At 49.2% G+C, this 20,729-nt stretch overlaps 1 protein-coding gene across 5 annotated transcripts in view; it reads left to right on the top strand.

Annotated features, from left to right (window-relative positions):
- The window catches only part of LOC108918433 (plexin-A1-like), a 170,730-nt gene that overhangs the window by 37,539 nt on the left and 112,462 nt on the right, over positions 1-20,729 (top strand). For all 5 annotated transcript variants that reach the window (XM_018725644.2, XM_018725643.2, XM_018725647.2 and 2 more), the window contains exon 3: positions 1,287-1,469. In XM_018725644.2, the coding sequence (XP_018581160.1) occupies positions 1,287-1,469 (183 nt within the window). The remainder of the gene's footprint in view (positions 1-1,286; positions 1,470-20,729) is intronic.

Raw genomic sequence — 20,729 nt, 5'->3', positions numbered from 1 at the left:
AGTGTGGGACCCTAGGCAAGGCCTCAGCCTCTTGCTGGGTAAAGTATGAGGGGCACCGGCGGGCAGCGGGCAGAGGGCAGCGCACACGTGGGCCAGGGGGTTGCAGACGGCCTTGTCGCACTAATGAGGGCCGTCTGTCGGCCAGCATGCGCCAGGGCCCTGGGAGGAGGACACCTGGAAGTGCGGTCACCTTTCCTGGCAGGAGGAGAAGAAAGTGTCTTCCCAGCAGCTTTTTACTGCATTTGTATAAAGACCCTCTTCCCTGTGATCTGGAATAGTTAGGCACACTGATGGAGAACTTTCTGGAATCCATTTTCTGGTAGAGTTACTGCCTGGTTAATTTTCCTACTTTGGGACCAAAAACCCTTCCGGTATCCACTCTTGTCCTATAGGGTCTATCCGTGACTGGTACTGTTTTAGAGAAACAGTTGGGAAATGGGAGTGTGAAAAGTTGAAAATTGCACATTACATATTAAAAATAAGCACCAGAGATTGAAAGTTTGCAAAACTAATGAAAATCTAAAATATTTTAGAATAATGTATAATTTCTTATCATCCACGATGTCATCATGCAGATCGCACAGTAAACAACATTGTAATGTGTTTTTACTTCTTTAATTGCAAATAATGAATATTTATTCATAATTTATGATATGTCTGGAAGCAGTGCTCATTCACAAGCTGTGCCTCCTACTTAGAGGTGAATATTGTTGGTAGGTAAGATATGAGTTTTAAAGAAGACGTATTAATGAGCAAATTGAGTATTTGTGAACGTGCTCCAAAAAATAGGTGGTCAGAAAGGTGCATCGTCATCGACTCTGACATTTACCGTGCAGTGATTGTATTTAAACACTTCCATCTGAGTGTGTTTCTGTGTGTGAGATAGAATGTAACAGTATTCAGTGTTGTGCAAATGACCAGTGTTTTGCTGGGTTCATTAACACTTATCTCAGTGAAGCTCTAAATCATTTTTTACATATGTCTGTCTGTTTTAATCGATTGGTCAGAATGAACATTTTCTTTATTAATGAGTTAAGTCTTTTTCACCTTTAATTAGAGTTGTGTTTAAGGCTTGCTAAATGAGTGACAGTGGTAATGTCTCTGGGTTACGCACATCTCTGTATACGCAACACTCTCTACCTGGCATTTGCGCCCGCCCCAGATGCAGGGGTTCATGTCATTTTGTTGTGCCACCCAGTACTTTGCGTGTTTGTGTGTGTGTGAGTGAATGAGAGAGAGATCTACCAAACAGTTAAGCGTAAACCGTTTCTCTCCATCTGTTTCAGCCTTTGCAGATCAATGACAATTTCTGCGGGCAGGATTTTAACCAGCCGCTGGGCGGCACCAGCACCATCGAAGGGACGCCCCTGTTGGTGGACAAGGAGGATGGTATGACCTCAGTGGCCGCCTATGACTACAGGGGCAACACGGTGGTCTTCGCCGGCACCCGCAGCGGGAGGATGAGGAAGGTAGGAGACCCCCAGCCCACTTTGCCTCTGGTGAAGGTTGGCGCTTGTTTTACTGCCATCCCATCGTGGTTTGGGGGAGGGAAGAAGGGGAGGGTGAGCGAGATGGAAGGAAGGAGGGAGGGAGGGAGGGAGAGGTGGTGAGCTGACGAGCAGGCTATGGGTGCGTAATAACATTCACTCAGACACTGTGCTCGACAAGCTGACATCCATTGCACTGCTGTGGTAAATCACCCCTCAAAAGTAAGGCAGGCTTTTTGGACCTGAAAAGCTGCGTGCCGCTCATTCGAATCACAGTTGGTTAAGTGTAGACAAGACGAGCACCCTCTCTCTCACTTTCTTGCTCTCTCTCTCTCTCTCTCTCTCTCTCTTTCTCTCTTTCTCTCTCTCTTTCTCCCCATCTCCGGTTTGTGCTGAAGGAGCCTCCCCATGGGTGAAAGGCCCTTCGTTTAATAGCAAAGTATAGGAAGGAAATTAAATTCTGGAGAGGTGGTGAATAGACCCGTGTGAGGAAGAGAGTGCGGAAGTGAAGCAAGGTCTGCGGGAGAGCAAGGAGATGCATCCATTTAGGGCTCAGTGTGGGGAAGCTGAAATTTGGCTAAGGCTCGCCTTGCATGCGACGCACGCTGAAGTTCCAAAGGTTCCAATCGTTGAGCCCCTGGGTCGCCGGTCGCTTTGCACCGTGGTGCTGACTGCTGTTCTGTGGAGCGCTTTTTTAATCGTTGTCAGTGGCTATTGCTCTCTAGTGTGGCTTTTAGGAGCTTGGGGACCAGCATGTGATTAGATGTCCATTCCCTTCCGCAGTGTTATGTGGAGGTGGATGGAGGAGGTGCTGCGGACATGGTTCTTACACACAGCCAGATGTGCGCATGCGCACATACACACATTGTTGTTCAGCAGTTTGAACCAAGCTCTTTGTGAAATATGGTTTCTCACATGACTTTAAGGAAGCTGAGGTATGAAGGAGAAAAGTTGACGGGTGGGTGCCAAGTTTGTGTGAGAAGCTCAGTAAAAGGGCGTATCACCCTGTGAAAGTCTGTTTTTTCCAGGAAAACACACACACAAAGTCGTCCCCCCGTGACTTTGCTGGTGTGAAACCCAGTCCCTTAGTCCTTGAGGCTGAGCCTGGGGTGTTGTGGCGCTAAGCTTTGTGCCGACGCAGCAGGCGGGGAGGGTGTCTGCAGGGGGTGGAGGTGGCACAGAGGAGCCAGCAGCAGCAGCCCTGAAATGACATGCCGTGATTGGCATCGTGTTACTCCCAGCCTCCGTCGCTTCCTCTGCGGCAGCTCGCTGTCTCTGGCCGTGTTCCAGGGACCGAGGCCTGAGTCGTGGGGCCGAGCTCAGCTTCGTGCTCCATCCCTAGCAGCGCGCTGCTGTCATAGCTCCAGCACCGAGCATTCCCGTACACACCGTGCCGCAGCTTCAGTACCAATGCGAAGATACGCCTCTTATCCATTTCACCTGCTGTCACTGTCAGGGCTGGCACTATCAGGGTGTGTCTGTGTGTGTGTGTCAGTGCCACTGCTAGTGCTGGGGAGGCACAGGGCCACCAGGTAGCACCGCTAAGGACTGGTTCCAACCCCAGGAGAGCCTCCCGGTGTAGCAGACTTGAGATACTTGCTCAATAACCCGATTTAGTCTAGCAGAAAATATTATTATCAGAGCAGAGTGCAGACCAAGCGAGTAAAAGGGTATAAATCACTTGTCGTTTTGGATGTCAGCAAAGAAACAGAATAATAATAATGGTGATAAAGTCTCAACCTGGGAGGGGAGGGGCTTAAAGCTTGGATTTGCGAAGGAATGGGACTGTATTGAGTGCTATACTTCCTGCGTCACTCATCATGGTGTTTTTATTGCTGTTCCTTCAGTATTAAACTGCCTGCCACGTCTTAATGAAATGTTAAGCTCATGTCTATTGATGCGCGGCTTTCAGGGTAGATTGTGGCTGATTGTAATTCTCCGAGTCCTCTGCATGGCTGGAAGGCTGCTATCGATTCATTTTTATGAATATATGATGGCATGGTGTAAATCTGTCAGTGTGTGTCGGAGAGTGTGAATGCTTTGCCCGGTTCGAGTGGGGCGGAAATGACACGACCGAGCACACGCTGGGTCTTTCCTCCCGTTTCTCCTTTGTCCCCACTAACATGTGGCGTCATGCGGTTACAGGCTCGTACCCTGGGCTTTTCACAGATGTGTGTTCAGACCACCCACGTGATAAGCTCAGAGCCTAAATGAGATCAAAACTACAAACTGCTCCATAAAATCTTTAAACACAATTTCAAATGTTTCATAGATATATGGTCACGTTGGCGGTGGTAGAAACCTTAGGTGTCCCACTGTCTCCTGAATTCCATACTTATGTTTGTCTGTCCATAATGTGGGTTCTTCTTGGTCCCGCTGTGTGTGTGTGTGTGTGTGTGTGTGTGTGTGTGTGTGTGTGTGTGTGTGTGTGTGTGTTCTACCTGCCAGGGAACTAGTGGAACTAGCCAGGCTGTGTGTGGTGGGTCAGCCCCTTCCCCAGATATGGTCATGTGCAGGGGGGCCTCGCCTGGTGGCTGCCAGCTGGACAGGGAACTGCACCCCATGGAGCTCCTCAAGGTCACCCAGACCGCACACGGACAGCTTGTCTCCTTTCCACACCAATAAGAAAAACCCGCTGGATGGTGAATATCGTTCCAGTTCCTTTTGGAAATATGCAGGCTGGCCGTTGGTAGCGTAGTGGTTAGAGCTGCTGCCTTCGGACCGAGAGTCGAGGTTGCAGGTTCAAGTCCCACTTCCAGCTGTAGTACCCCTGAGCAAAATACTTACCCGAAGTTGCTCTAGGAAAAATTTCCCAGCTGCATAAATGGGTAAATAATTGTAGGTACCTTAACATTGTAAGTTGCTTTGGAGAAAAGCATTAGTAAATGTGAACTTGAGGACAAACAACTCCTACCCCGTGTCCCTGGATCGCCGAGGACATTAGAAGCTGGGAGGAAATGACTCTCCCAGTCCATGCAGAGCCCCCCCACCACTCATTCGATTATCAGTGATAAGGCATGGAACTCCTGTGGTTTTACACACATCTGCATGGATCTTCAGTTGCCAATCTGTGAACCTATGTCCCGCGCAGGTTGTAGTAGTGGGAAAATACGGTGACTTCCAATTAAAAGTAAATTGGTAACAAATCCAAGTGCAGGGTATCAGATCTGCAGTCATTTAACAGGCCAGATGGACTCCAGACTGAGAAGCTGCCAATTAAACCTGCCCGATAAGGCCAGCGGTAGAAATGCTACGTCAAGTGGAGGCCACAGATATCATCTCCAGTTGCCCGCTGTATCTCCAGCGGTCGTTCCTAATTAAGGTCTCCGTGATGCTAATCGCCGATGGTGAGCACGGTGTTGCCTCTTTCCCACTCCTGGCGCACACCGCAACTCCCCTCTTCCTTACTGTCACCTTAATTAAGATGCATGGTCGGATGTGAGGTAATTTGCTTTTTAAATCTTAATTAAAGATGCCATTTCTAAATTGTTTTGGCTAGGGGGTAGGGGGTTAGACCATTTATGAAAGTATTGTTATGATGGTATTGAGATTAGATGTGGAATGAAATATAGGTGGTCTAATTATACCTTTGGACATGTGATAGGAATGCCGGAGCAAAGGAGAAGCCGCTGAGAGAGGGATGCTGTGAGTGTTTGGATTACTACAGGCAGGGTTCAAGCCTTGGTGCTCTTCTCTCCCGGTTCAATATCTGCACTTTGGGTCACGGTGTAGGCCACTACATGCGTTTACTCACGTTTGCTTTGCTTTTAAGTGTCAGTCATTTTTACAAGATTCTATGGGCTGAGTGTGGAAAGGTGCAGCAGGTAGCGTTGGGGTTGGACTGGCTGCCTTGGGAATCAGTGTAGGTTCGACTCCCCCTGTGTTTGGGAAACGAACTTACCCCAGATTGCTCTAGCAAAAATTAGCCAGCTTTATAATTAGTTAAATATTTGTACATAACTTAATATTGCAAGTTGTTTTCAAGAAGAGCATCAGATAAATGAATGAATGTAATGTAATGAACAGAGTCAAAACTGAAGCTTTACAGCTTTGTTTGTTTATGGTTCTGCGATGATGGCTTCCTTTGTTCAGAAATGTTTATAGCAGTCATAATGTCGTCTGTGCCTTGCAGAACAGCACGCTTTCAGTGTTTGTCAGATCGTGAGACATGAAACAATACTTACCTTTATTACTGTACATGTACCTATTATCTCTTTTGCAGTCTTGCTTCAGTAGGTTTGAAGACTTATTATTAATAATAAAATAGCCGGCACCAAGTAGTGCACTGTTTAGAGCTATTGTCTAGCAATAGAAGGCCCCGTGTTTGAATTCCTCTCCTGCCATACGACCGTTAATCAAGGTACGTACCCTGAATTGATACGAATTCGTGTAAAATGTCTGCGCTCTGCAATGTTGTGCAGGACTCCTGGGGCTGGCTCTTTGTTTTCCCAGAAAATCACACCCCCGAGAGCAGATTGTTCACTTCTACAAGGGCTTCCTGAGAGGAGAAGGAAGAAGGTGGAATAAAAGGCAGCTGTTTTGTTTAATTTCTCTTATTTGTTTCTGTTCCGTTCTGTTCTCTCCTTGAACCCTTCTCTTTTGGGCGTCCAAAAGCATTGGTTGTCTTGGAGTCTCCCCAGCTCTAAGTACGGGCGTACACCCCACGCTTGTGCCAGGATGCGAATCGACCCATGTCTGCAACACGGGATCATTCATCCCTGGAGAAATTTGTTGTCGCCTACAGAGCTACATGAACCTCGCCCATAATTTTCATGGCTGCGTTTGAGCTCTAACAGGGTTAACTCAATGTTGTATCAGTTGCCCTGCAGTCATAGTTTAGTTAGGTGATGTAATTTTGTGCGCCCTGTAACATTTTCGTTCATTGTGTCAGGTCTGCTTTAACTTTGGAGTACACACATTTTCTTCTGGGGTGCTCCATTCTGGGTTTCACATGCAAAACCTGTCTCGTCTCTGGTTCTCTCACTATCTCAGCAACACCTTGAGTGCGTGTTGCCTCCCTTGGTCCTCTGGTCACGCAGAAACACGCAGACATGGCACAGTGGGAGCTGGCTCAGTGCCGACTTTATGAAGCCGTGCGGTGTAACTTGCGGTGCTTCGTTGCGTGTATGAGGTCAGCGTGTCGCTGTGTTTGGGCCATGTTTTTGCCTACGGGGAACAGCTGTTGATGGTATGCCAAGTGTCCTCCAGCAGAGATCACCGCCGACTTGACCCTCGCAGAACAAGTGCGACTATGAGCGTGTGAAAATAGAAGCTGGAGATAAGAGCTGTGCTATGGGATGGCTTGATGTCCCTCCCTGGAGTCGAGTGCAAGGTGTCAAAGAGGGGAGTCTTGTCGCCGCTCTGTCATTTCAGCACCCATATTATTTATAGAAAGATATTGTGCTGCAGTGTTGTGAAAATCTCATGGAATTTAAATTGTTCCATGATCTCTCGGGTCATTCTTTCTGCATGGCAGGTAAGCGTGCGTTCCCTTCCACTTTTGAGCGGTGCCTTAGCCGGGTTCGAGTCAGTGCGCATCTCCGGGAGATCCAGGCACAGGACTATTTCGGTGACATTTCTGGGGGTCCAAGGGTTCTTGTTTTTGAGGACCTCGTTCAACTTCAGCTGCCCTGACCGAACCCTTGTTTCTCAGCTCCTACTGGTGTAAGGACATCTGGAAGATCCTTAGGATTCCTGGGACCAAAAGTCTGTCCCAGTATATAGTGCACAACCCACAATGCTCTCATCACTGTTTGCAGCCTTGCAGTATCCACTACACTACACTACACGACACAGAATTATTCTCACAATTGTACACTACAGAAATAGATCACTCTTTCTCTCTCACACACACACACAGACACACACATGTGAAATTTAGAGTCGCAAGTCCCCCTGAAATATGTCTTTGGAATGTGGGAGGAAACTGAGGTACCCGGAAGAAACCAACACGGGGAGAACGTGGAAACTTGGACCAAGCTAGATTGGAACCTATGTCCATCTACGTGGACCAGGTGCTGTGAGGCACCGGCGCTACCCGCAGCACAGTCACAGCAGAGGTGTTGCAGCAGTCTGTCTGTATAGCCAGCCTGCGTTGCCCCAGATCCCATCAGCTGACTATCCATGTGACAGCCACTTCCTGTGCGCTGGGAAATGTTTGTTTTTATTTTATTTTATTTAAACTTCCTCTTTAGCCAACTTATTTGTTCTATCAGTGCCATCATTTTTTGTTTTGTCCACTTGATTTTTGCTCTCTGAGGGTTTCAGCAGACCCATGTGTAGGGGATGTTTTGCCAGTATGAAGCAGTGAGTGGCACGTCCTGTCAGAGAGAGAATGCTAACAATGTGACCAATTCATGGGAGCTGAGGCATTGTAAATGGGATTTTGGGTACTTTGGGGAAAACCACACAATTGTCTTTTCTTGGTGCTGTCTGACTACCTGCCACTTGCAAAACTTCCAGATATACCTGCATTTGGCGGTCAGTGCTGTTCGCTTCCCTTGGCGACCGCAGCCACCCACCGGTACAACAGCAGAGGCTGCGTGCCGGCTAGAATGACCCCGCGCCAGGGAACGGTGCGCATGCCGAGGAGTTCCGTGTTCATTCGCGTGGCGGAGGCGAACATGAGGAGCATGGGATTTCACTTAGCTGCCTTCCCACGTCGGCTGCTCCAGATATAGAAGGGCTCCGAGCACTCCGTGCGCCCTGAACAAATGGTTATCTGTTCCTTTATTTATTCATCTACTGCGAGCCACAGGCTTTTCTCTGCACTCTTCCTGGCACGGGTGTGTGAAATATAATGGCAGTGTACTGTTGCCATTGTTCTGCCGCCCTGCTCTCTTGCCACTACTAGTTGGTGATGTCTTCTGTGAGGGAAAGGCAGCTGGAGACATGCAGGGTACCTCCGCTGCCATCGTATCTGAACATCCTAGGTTCAAATCCCAGTCCTATGTTTTGGTATAAATGGAGAGAGCAGCTGGTGGAGGAGCAAGGTGGGTGGGAGGCAGAGGGATGTTGGGGCCGTAGACCCGGCGTTCTGCGCTGAGTGCCCTACAATCAGCCCCTGAGGGTCCTTGAGCTCAGGGCAAGTGGAAGTGATCGTGGTGAGCCTCCTCAGTGTGCCGTACCACAGCTCCGCTCACCCGGAGCCTCTCCGTCCCCGTGAGTCATGTTCCGCGGTCCCTAGGATGACACGGTCCTCCAGACACCTCCCTTCCACCAGCAGACTGTCAATGAGCTGTCGTCTTTCATCTCTCATGTTCACAATTACCGCCTTTGTGTCTTTTTGAAAGGCAAGTATAGGGTTGGTGTTTGAAGACGGAGCCTAGAGAAATTCAAAATGTATCATTAAAATGGTGCTACTTTGGCTCAAGCTTTTTTTAGGTTCCGTGAAAGAAAAATGCATTATGATGCTGGCCGAGTTAACGTTCTCTCCCGAGTGCTGAGGTGATATTGGAGGTGGTGTAATTTTCCCATCAGTCAGAGCGACGATGCCAGATCCCATTTTCCTTGGTTGTTCGTTGATCGTTGAACTCGATAACATCCCACCCAGCTCTATAGCAAAAAGCAAAAGCATGTTTTCCCCCAAGAATGGGCCGGAGTGCCAAATAATATCTGCACATAGTGTACAGTGCAATTATCATCCATTAAGACGCCACATCCAGGCTCCGCCTCTTGCCTCGGGTCCCACGAATCCTCTGGCCGGGTGGAAGTGGCGCCGGTGACCTGGAGATGGGAGACATGAGAGAGAGAGAGAGAAGACAGACAGAGAGACTGGGCATTAGTCAGGGCAGCTGCTTCCTCAGGCCTGCCGCCGGCACTGGGCACGTCCTGCTGTCCAACCCCCTGACAGATGGGCCCTCGATCCCAGTCCGGCTACCGTGGTGCACCCCCGTTCTCCCCGGCAAGCGGCAGACACAGATACCCCGGAAGGTGGCGGTTGCTCCAGACCCTCTTTTCATGGGCAGATCGGTTCTTCACAGATGTGCCTTTTTACATTAGATTCTTCATGACCTTTTTTTATTAATTTGTTCAGCAAATTAAATTCATATTACCTGAATTGTCATAATATTGCTAATATTGTTATAATAATAACGCCTAATAACTTGGCAATCAAAGGACCTGGGTTTGAATCACTACTCTTATCTTTGAGGTACTTGATGTGACTCAGTACAGTTAAAATGATTCTGTGGTAAAAATGGGTAAATCATTGTATGTGGATTATTGTACAAATGTCTCATCACAAGTTGCTTTTGGGTTGCAGTATGAGCCGAATGAATGACTAACAGATGGATGAAAACTTTTTATTAAAGATAAAATTTAAGGGACAGTGATTAGAGCTGCTGCTTTGGACCCAAAGGTCCTAGGTTCGATTCCCACCTCTGGCTGCAGTAACCCTGAGGTACTACCCTAAATTGCTGCAGTAAAAAGCTGTTTAAATGGGTAAACAGTTGTAAGTAGCTTCACACTGTAAGTTGATATGAATGAATGCAAAATTTGATTAATCCCAAAGGAAATTGCAGAAGGCTGCAGCAGAACACATACAACAGTGTAGTTACAGAATATTGCAGAATGCACTGTCGTAAGACGGGAAAGAATATAAATAACCGTAATAACATTACTGTGTCCTCTTCCGTTATCCTTTGAGGTGGTGTGAGTGTGTGTCTGTCTGTCTGTCTGTCTCTGCCAACGACATGTCTTCAAGTCCCAGAGAGGAAACAGAGCGGAAACGGACAAGGAGAAGTATGGAAACGTTGCACTTGCGTTGGGGGATTAGACATCGTTCTTTCTATTGTGGCGATTCGGTGTCGAGCACCCAAAACGGTAGGTTAACAAAGTGTTTGTGTGTCTGTGTGTGGGATTAGTTCACTGAAGCCTGTTGCCATTGTGCTGCCGTGTTTAAAGAAAGCGGATTGACGCTCCCCTGTCGACCATCTGAGCCCAGCACGGGTTGCATAGAGGGGCTATTGTGTGGACGGCCGATTTTGTGGCCGAGGTCAGGGGAGGGGCTGTCGGGGACATGTCCAGACACTTTGCAGAAAACATTTGTGTGCCTCGCTGCCCTCGGACGTCCTTCGGCAACCTTTACAACCTGTTATTTTCTATGCCTGCTTTGGATTTTAGTGCACGGGTGTGAAATGGAAGGGAAATGCAGGTGAAAGATTGCGTGCTTACCAAGCTTTCTCACAATTACACACCGGTCATACACACACACACACACACACACACACACACATTCCCACTTTCTCAGGCCATTGCCCTTTCGAAGTACTTTACTTTGTACACGCTAGTGGCATTTGCTGCAGATTTTCTTCCGTTTGTGTTTATTTTTTCTATTTCGATGACGCGCGGCGTACACACTGCAGCCGTTCCTATCCATCTTTGTTTGGAGTACAAATGAGTCTTTGCGTGAAATTTTTCTAAACAAATAGTCTCCCAACAGTTCCACATTGCCCCGCGTTCCCTCTGCAGCGCTCTGAAATAGTCCGGATTCCTTTCGAACACTCAAGCAGAGACCAGAATCGCTGAGGGTTAACCGCAGTGCATTCTGGGAGAATGTTTTGCAAGTCGGCGGTGAGGACTTTAGCCCCAGTGTCTGGATGTGAGTGAAAGCTGCTATTTTTGTGTGAGAGACAAGGAGAAACGTAATCATGAACAGCTGATTATACGGGCATAGCGGTGAGGTCAACCCTGCTATGGTTCGAATACCCGAGGACTGACGGTGAATGTAATGCCATGCGATATCTCAGTCTTGGTCCCGTGGAGTCGACTTTTTTTTAAAGTGCCTGTGGGCCCATGTGGTTTCAGTATGACCTCGGACTTCTAGGCTGTGGAGCAGGTTTGTGCCCTCAACTCAACCACCACCTTTCTTTGAAACCAAGTTGACAAGTTGGCCCCTGAGGCTGCACCGCGGTGGACCTTTGGTCCATGTGTCCATGGTCACACTCCGAGTGTGCAGGGCACCCACTGACACACACAGCTGCTGTACGCTGTCTAGGAGCTGCTACAGGTCTTAGCTCTGGTGAGGATCGGGAAGTGTGTCCTTCAGCTGTGGGTCAGAGTTCGTGGTTGTGGATACTAAAATAGCAGATAATCTCAAAATTCTGTGTTCTGAAGTGAGACCTTGTGTCGTTTGCTGAAACTACAAACCGAGATTTTTTTTTTTTTTTTAAGCTCAAGTACAAGTAAGGCATACGTCGCACTCTGTCTTGGCAGTTTGGATGAGAAGCCGTATTAAATGCCTTACTGTTGCAACACATCAGTCATCTGTGCTGCCGAAGCGTATCGTTTTAATGAGGAAGATCCAATCCCTGGAAATATGGCGTTTCCATATGTTAACGTGTCTATATTGTAATCCAAATGTGGCAGCACTGAGGATGTCAGTTCCCTGCACCCGAAAGGAGTGAACGCGACGCTGCGTGCACAAGGGCGCAGGCATGTCGATCCGGGGCTGCTTGGAATCCCAGACCGAAGACTCTCCCGCCGGGTGTGCTGGTGCTTCATCTGCACCTTTGTCCCTGGAGCTGGCTGAAATGTTTCTTCCGGACTTTGCGTCTTGCTCCTGCCATCGTTGCCGTTTTCCCCTTTTTTCTCTTCCCCAACCGCCTCCTATTTTTTGATCAGAGATTTCCCTTTTTGCAGCATTGCCGGTAATAGGCAGAGTAAAGAAGCAGGGGAAATCGTTGTCGATTCTCTTCCTTTTAATCATTTTGTCTCATTAAGGGAGGCCTGTTTGACACTGTGGCCCATTCGGGGGCGTGCTCCGAGGGGCCTCCAGCTCTAATGAAGGCACAGTTAACAGGATTTAGTGCGTAGCCAGGGCTGAGGGGTCCCGTGTAGACGGGCTGTTTGATTGGCTCGCGTGCTGCCTCACGGGGGCCGGGTCCGAGTCTGAGTCTGCGCTTGGGGTTGCTCATTACGCCAGCCTGGGCAAGGGCTGTGCAGCGACGTACGTGTGCTCTGCAGTCAGCGGGAATCTTCACCCCTGACCCCTTTGCCTCTCCTTTGTTGGAAAGAGCTGCCTCGGTTTGAAGGGACATCACTCAGATGGGTTTCTCCGGCACACTGAAGACTGCTGTGAGACCACAGAGCAATAAATAATGAATATGAATGCTGTTTTGCATCTTATGAAAGGGTGGTTGACTGTCTCCAAGGCCAGGATGGAATTGTGCATGACTTCCAAGAGCAATGTTGGCCACTTCTGGCCTTTTCCCACTCATACTTGTCTTTACTTCTGATACTTTCTAAATGAATGATAAAAGCAAGGAGAGTAACATAGGACACCCCCTCCCCTCTTCCCGATCATGGCATCAGTGATGATGTCTGAATTGTTACACCTGGCACTATCAGTGTTTGGTCTGCCGAGGCAGGGGGAGACCCTTCGGCCATCTGCCTTCCTGGGCATCACATCCTGAGAGGTGTTGTGGTGGGGAACCAGGCGGCTTGTGTGCATGCCAGGCTTCCTGCTCATACACACAGGCATACACTTTGGGTATCATTCATGAGAAAGGGCCTTTGGATGCTGGGAAGCGTCCCAGAGTTATAACATTGCCCCCATGGAGTAGATTGATTGTCTTTCCTTCCGCAAGAGCTTTGCCTGCACATACACACACGTCACCCACACAGATATACACACGCTGTGCTTGAAGACACACCCCTGCAGTTGAGCTCTAAACAGTTAGCCGGAGTTTGCCCAGCTGGCGGTCGGCCGGGTTCCCCTCTTATGATACCTGAACGATTTAACGATGACTCGAAATGAATGTGCACCAAAAATCATGTTCCGCACATTGTTATGCTCTATGTAGCTTTATTGCTTTGTGCTTTTGGGATTCACCTTTGCCCCTCACACTGGCAGTCCCTGTCCTAACTTTTTTACCGTAAAATAGCGCAGTACTTCGAGTCGCTGCCTTTGGACTCAAGGGACCTGGGTTCATATCTCACCTTCTGCTGTAGTACCCTTTAGCAAGGCACTTAACCTGAATTTATACAGTAAAAGCTACCGGCTATGCACATGGGTAAATCAATGTAAGTAGCTTAACCCTGAGTCGCTTTGGGGGGGAAGTGTCAGCTTGGTAATAGTACATGAATGTGAACGTAATGACTCAAAGATTGAGGTGTTATAAGGACAGACTTTGCTGAGAATTCACCATGAGGCAGACAGAGGGTACGGACAGAACGGGACAATGACAGTGCGTAGATCGTGATGTGTGTCGCACATACAGTATTTAGGGATGCTTTTCCATTGTATGGGTCTGTACAGAACTGGAGCGGACCAAACTCTGGAAGCCCTGTAACTGGAGATGCCATATTCCCATGATGCTTTAGCTTCCTGTGCTGTCAGTCCCTCCTTGTCTGCAGTGGCTTAGTCAGGCATTCACACCTCATCCCCTTCATCTCGATTACCTCCCTCCTAAGTCCTCTTGGCTTATGCTTTTGTCTTTCTGCCATGTAGACTAAACCCTGCTGATGACAACTTATTTTATTTGTTCCTCGGATCACGTGCATTGATCTGGTTATCTGGCATTTTGATCACACTCTGCCTTTTGTTAATGCAACTCCGTGTTAATGAATGTTAATACAGTGCTTTGATGGATGTGTATGAACACCCTGTGCTGCTCCTGCTAAACAGGTGAATCCTACTGCCTTGAGGGGGTCAAGAGGGGCAGGTGAGGGGTTAAGAGGAAATGGCCAAGGCTTGAGAACTCTCTACCCAGGATGCCCTGCGGTCCTGTTTTTGGGGGCCCGGGGCTGTTCTTATATGTGGGCCTGTTGAATGGAACTGGGACTGGAGTGTGACACTCTTGTTGAACCTTTGTAATGGGGGAGCCCAGCCCTGTGTTGAGGGGCCTCTCACTACCCCCCTCTCTTTACCCCCCTCTCGATTCCTCCCTCCCTCCCCTCTTCTCTCTCTCGGTCTCCAGCCCCCCTCCACCCCTCCCCAGATCACTACACTGACAGCTGCGCCTCTCGTCGTGGTTTGGTGTCGAATTAGCCCTGCTTCTTTAGATGCCAGTTTTTACAAATCTCTGCCTCGCCAGCCCCCAGTATTTTGTATTCTTTGCCTTATCCTCTCTTCTGCGAGCATCTGTGGCTTCACGCTCCCCCCACCACCTCCCCCATCCCCCAGCACCCCCCAGTCGTCCATACGGCCTGCTGTGTGGACAAACCATAACTGATCTGCAGTTGTCTGATGATGGATGGGCAGAGCAGAGCTAATAAAAGAGTAGCCTGTCCTAATTGGGCAAAAACAGCGTTGCGCGCCATTCCCTGTGTTGGCGACCGGTTCTTTGTATCACCATCGTCTTAGATGACAATAAAATTGAGAAGACTTTCCCTCTCTCCTGTTTATCCGTTTAAATGTTTATTCTATGTTTCTATTTGTTCTTGACCACCGTGTTCATTTTTGGTGCTCAATACCCCAATTTTGATTTTGTTTGGTTTTTGTATAAAATGGGGAGGCAGCAGTTCGCACAGTGAGCATTTGCCCCAGTTGATTAAGGTTTGAATTGTACTCCTCCAGCAGTACCCTTGACCATGGTACTTAACCTGAATTGGTATTGTACAAATTACTCAGCTGTGTAAATGAGTAAATAATTGTAAGCAACGTGGTGTTTAAACCTACCATCGTAATTTGTCAGCTAAGTGAATAAATAGTAGTGGTGGTGATGGTAATAATAAGAAGCCCTATGTGAGCATGGAAGAATGCGCTAGGATTATAACATTATAGATCCCTGATAACAGATCGGGCGTTATATCTTTTTTTGTTCTCTTTGTACAGATGATTAATGTTTATAGCGCTGCGGAATTACATTTCTCATTTGCCTAATAGAGTTGTGTAGACAGGAGAATTTGCAGTGTGTGGAAGCTGAGAGCTGCCCTCCTACATGGGTCTCCGTTCTCCTCTCCTGCTTTCCTTTCCCTCTCTGTGCAGTTCCTGCCCTGCAGGTGTGACGTGTTCTTGTCTTGCTCTGCTTTATTCCTGCATTTGTGCCATTGCAAAATTAGCTCGTTTCTCTGTTGAAAGAGCTGGATTGTGGGGAAGGCGCGGCACCAAGGTCCCATTGCGTGTGACACCTCCCGGGTGGCTCGGTTTTTACCGTTTCGTCAGAAACTCGCCATATTCTCATTATTGGACCTCAGATGTGCAGCTGTGGCACCCACTTCCTGTTGGCTGCACTCATCATTCACTGCATTCTAATCCATTTCCTGCATTCTCAACTTCTTGACACCTTTCCCTGAGTCACATCTGGAAATCCTCCTGGTCACCCACCCCTTAGCTCTGGAATTGGTCTTTTGGGCCCCCCCCCCCCCAACTTGCCGTAGTGTCTTTAACTAGGGTTGGCACCCGCCGCACCCACTCCATTCCATCCCTGTGGTCCCCCGTGTGACTTCCCCAGCTTTGTTCAGGAGTTATGCTTGTCAGGCTATAGCTGGAGTTAAATGCTTAATAACTCTCCAGTGGCACTGCTTAGCTACGGAGATTAGATCTTATCCAGGCCTGCAGCGTAGCCCAGTTCTGTGGGATAGGGAGAGTCCCCCTCCCCCCATCTCCTCTTGGGGGCCGTCATACTCGGGCGAATCCTTGGATGAAGAAGCCTTACACTGTCCCTGTGTGCGAGCGTCTGTCACATGGCGATCACACGTGGGTGTGGCGGATACGAAGGGTCGGACGCCCGTCTCACAAGGAGCCGTTCTTGTTCTGCCTTCCCCCTTAACGCCCCCAACCCCCTCCAAGCTGTGTCTGATGCCTTAGCCACGGGTTGGCCTGGTTGCTGTGTTTGTGAGGGAGTCGCACTATAGAGATCGTTAACAAAGTTTAACTCTGTTGTGGCGTGGGATGGGAGCTGTGTCAGGATCTGCTTTGTGGACATGATGAACTGTAAGAATTAGCAACGAGGAGTCACCCTCTGTTTTTGTAGTTTTATTTTTTAAATGTTGGGTAGCATGGTGGCACAGCGAGTAGGGGGAGGAGATGTAGGTTCGATTCCCGCTCATTCTGTGTGGAGTTTGCATGTTCTCCTCATGTCTGCCTGGGTTTCCTCCGAATGCTCTGGTTTCCTCACATAGTCCAAAGACATGCACAGAAATTGTGTTCCACTGATGTATGGATGAATGACCCATTGTAAGAGGTGTTTTCAGTACTAGCAGTGTCTTGTCACCGGTCACCTTGGCGAATAAGGTATGGACTGGTAAAACCACATAGTGTTCATTGGAAGTCACTCTAGAGAAAAGCGTCTAAGTGAAGTAATGTAGATGTAGTAACGTAAACATTATAGCCTTCACCTTTGTCTAATTCTTGTCCAATCCTCCTGCTGTAGCGCCCCTGGGCTGCGAGCGATCAGCTGGGCGCCTGCCAATGAGCCCAGGGCGTGCGGTGGGCTCCCTGGGGGGCCAGGCACACGGCGCACTGGAGTGAAACCGGTGCTGGTCTCCCAGTCTCCAGGGAATGCGTCCCTCGGGCTCTGATGAATTGGGCACCACATACAAGAGGCTGCGGTGTGTCTGCTGTACGTAGTTTTGTTTCTCGTGGCACTGTTGTGCTCGAATGCAGCTGTGAATCCATCGATTGTGGGGAGTGTTGAACGAGCGAGCAGATCTGTTCCCTGAACCCAGGAGCTGAACATCTGTGGGAGGCCCGAGATACCTAGCAGTACTTGTAGTCTGAGCGCCGAGCAGGGAAAGTTTTTTTTAAAAAAAACCTGTTTTTGGTGTTCTCCTCTCAGGAGGCTCCATGTCCCCTTCCCTCACCAAGAGGGGTAATGTTTACATGACCCGGTACACTGAGGACCCAGCTCCTGGGTACAGAAACCAACAGGGGCAGCTCCGTGTCACACTTCAGCCAATAAAACATAGCTCTCGGCTGAGTCGCTCTTTATCCATGGCAGTCCTCCCAACCTGAAGACACAGCGTGCGAACACACACACACACACACACACACACACACACACACACACACACACACACACACACACCCCCCTTCCTCTATCTTTGTCTTTGTGCCTCTCTCTCAAGAGGACAAGCACTGTGTGTTTATTTTATGACTCTCAATGTTTACCTTGTTTATAAAGCTGCTTACAATGATTTACCCATTTATACAACAGAGTGCTCTTACTGTATCAGTCCAAGTTACCTTGATCAAGGATCTTGCAGAGGGTGCTGGGATTTGAACCTGGTTCCTTTGAGCATGGTGCAGTGGTGCCAATGACCCTCTTACTGGCCTCTTTAGATGCATCTGTGTCGCTGCTGTTGCCCGTTACAGGTTCTCACTGGTTTTTACTGTTGGAAAGTGACTGTACCTCTGACATTTGAAAGGTTTCCTTGCCTTTTTCTTTTAGAGTATTTGTACCACAGACTCTTCTTCATTCTAACTGTGCAACCTTTTTTTTTTTAAAATGAATTAGTCAAGGGGGCTCAGTTGCGCAGCAGGCTTGGCTGTGTCTCGCTGTGTGGTGGGTCTGGGGTTCGAGTCCGGCTTGGGGTGCCTTGCGATGGACTGGCGTCCCGTCCTGGGTGTGTCCCCTCCAGCCTTCTGTCCCGTGTTGCCAGGTTAGGCTCTGGTTCGCCGCGACCCTTCTCGGGACAAGCGGTTTGAGTGTGTGTGTGTGTGTGTGTGTGTGTGTGTGTGTGTGTGAGAGATTAATTAGTCAAGTTGCTCTTTTTTCTGTGCTGGTCACGTTTCCACGTGTCACACCTTCTCACTCTTGTCACACTGCTTGTGTAGCACTACTCTAATTGCTTTCCTACTGTCAGTCACGTGTGCTAAACACATACAGTAATAGTGTCTCCCGTTGTGTAGGGTGTTCCTGTTTTACCAAAACTTTCCCTCTCTTCAGTCCTGCACGCAGATGTAACCTTCAGAGGTCCGACTCGAGTGTGGCGGAGGCACGCGGACCCTCGGTGCTGGCATCCTTTGGCTGGTGTTCTTATCGGTCCCTTCGGCAGCAGGGTTTGGTTTCCATAGAACCGGATGGGAGCAGAGCTGACAAAATGTCACGCCTATATGTCCTTTCGCAACGGAGCCAATGGCGAGACCCACCGTGGCGCCGAGACAGGAAGCCGGTTTGTTTTCCCAGCAGGCTGTTAGGTGTGGAGCGGAGCATTGGGCTAATTCGGGGCGCTGGGCAACAGAAGGTCTGCTGCTCTTATTCCCCGAGCCTCATCGGGGGTCCGGGCAGATTAAGCCAATTAGAGCCTGGCAAAGGGGCGCGACCAGACTGCGCCTACTGGAGGCACTGCGGGCACAGAGACATGCCCAGTGCCCTGCCAGACGAGCCCGGGTGCGAACGAACGAAGGAGCGAACAAACGAGCCGGCGTTGAGTTTCTGACGGCTGCTCTCTTGTTTGCTCACTGTTATCGTCTTATCTTGAGGACACTTTGTCTTGTATGATGCGCTATAAATCCCCAGGAGTCAGTGTCAGAGTTCATGGTTCATGTCGGTTGACTTTGGGAAGGATTAATGGGTGGGGAGCGGAGCACGTTTGTTTGCGTAGTTTGCTGCTTCCCTGTAGCGCCTGGCTCAGTGGTCAACCTCACCCCCCTTTGGTGGGGAGGGGAGGAAAGAGACTTATGCAGTGTGTCCCGGTGGGTGTGTTCCAACAGAAATGGAACTTATTAAAGTTTGTTGGGCAGCAGATTTTTATGACAACTTTGATAACAAAGCCTTATTTCTGTGATGCAACCGTTGCTTTCCCCTGCACTGTTGACACTGTTGCCAGCTATAATCCTTCAGCAATATCCCCCGCTTTTATGAGTTTGTGTGATTAGTTCCGAATTGCATTAACAATATGTCGCTTGGTCCCCGCTGGACTCGTAATATAAAGCACTCGTCTGCCAGTTTGTCATGATAAATTTATGATTGATGGTGGACTGATGGATACTTCTAGGTGTTGCCTTATCAAGCAAAGATAGGGGCAGTAACTGGGAAACGCAGAGGTTCTGCAGGACGCACAGGTTTGGGGGTTAGGGTTAAGGGTGAGAGGGCAGCGTACGGGGAGCTTTGTTTGAATCAGGGATGAGGCCCGGAGATGGACGCGTGCAAGGAGGCTTCCTCGCCGACGACTTGCTGCCCATGTTAATTGGCGAGGCAGGTCGGCAACTTCCCGCTTGTGTCCTTTCGCGTGCAGATGAGCTCGAGCTGCCCTCTCCGGGACCCCCCTTTGTGTGCTCCTCCACGGGGCTCAGCGCTGCTAATTCCCCCCATGTGTTGCACCCTTTCTGCCTCTCTGGGTCGCCCCCCTTTGTGCACTCCTCCACGGGGCTCAGCAGCACTAATTTCCCTCGTGTAGCGTCTTTTCTGGCCGTGTTTGCGTCTTTGTCTGCCTGCCTGCCTGGCTGGGGTGCTGCTCATGCGGTGATTTCCATGCTAATAACATTTCCCGAGAGGCGGCCCTCTATGGTGCTCTTGGCTGGGACAGTCAACACCGATGGAGGCCCGCAGTTTTATTCCGTCATTATGAAGTCTTGCTTTGGAATCAATAGAGGTGATGCCCTAGATAAACATCAAGACTTTGCAGTGTCTGCATTGCTAAGTGAATATTTCTGAGCAGTCGTTTCCAGGTGTTGCTGAAAGAGTGCCGGGGCGTTTCTCATATTTTGCCAGGGTGTAGGTGCTCACCGAGCTGAAACCCAAGAACAAAGAATGCTGTTTAGCCATATGAACTCTCGGCAGTTCTGCTAAACGAGACTTGGAAAGGTTTCACTGTGTGCTCACACGCTCACTTCCGCTGACATCAACCGGAATGTCCCACTCGGGGAAATATGCCTCCGATTCTACCCATAACGCAACCCCGGCATGTCCAGAGCAGGTTCGGCTTGGGAATGGCTGGGTCACCTGCCGGCGGCTGTGTACGTCGTGATAGGAACCATGATGGGAGCACCCTGATTTTGGGAGGGAACCCATCGCCTGTCAGGTAAGCACACGCGCACAGGTGGAGTAAAGCTTGAGCACCATCGATGGATAGGTTGCGAGCCCAGTAACGGAGAAAGGCTCAGATAAATGCGGGCAGTAATGGCATGGGGGAAAGTGCAATAGCAGCAAGCTTGTCTTTAGAGCGGAGCAGTTGTTTGCATCTGCTCTTTTGCTGCCGCTGGTGTTCATTGCGTGTGTCCCATGGGGCAGATAGAGAGCTGCAGTCAGGCTTGACTTTCCCCTACAAAGCGCTGATTACAATGACAGGCAATTTGTGTCCTAACCTCAGGGACTGCTGCGCTCCTGCAGGCTCGCTCTGCTAACTGCGCATACA

Source organism: Scleropages formosus, chromosome 22 (genome assembly GCF_900964775.1).
Source record: "Scleropages formosus chromosome 22, fSclFor1.1, whole genome shotgun sequence".
Taxonomy (NCBI): Eukaryota; Metazoa; Chordata; class Actinopteri; order Osteoglossiformes; family Osteoglossidae; genus Scleropages; species Scleropages formosus.
Note: the sequence above shows the minus strand (reverse complement) of the source record. Positions and strands in the feature narration are given on the sequence as shown.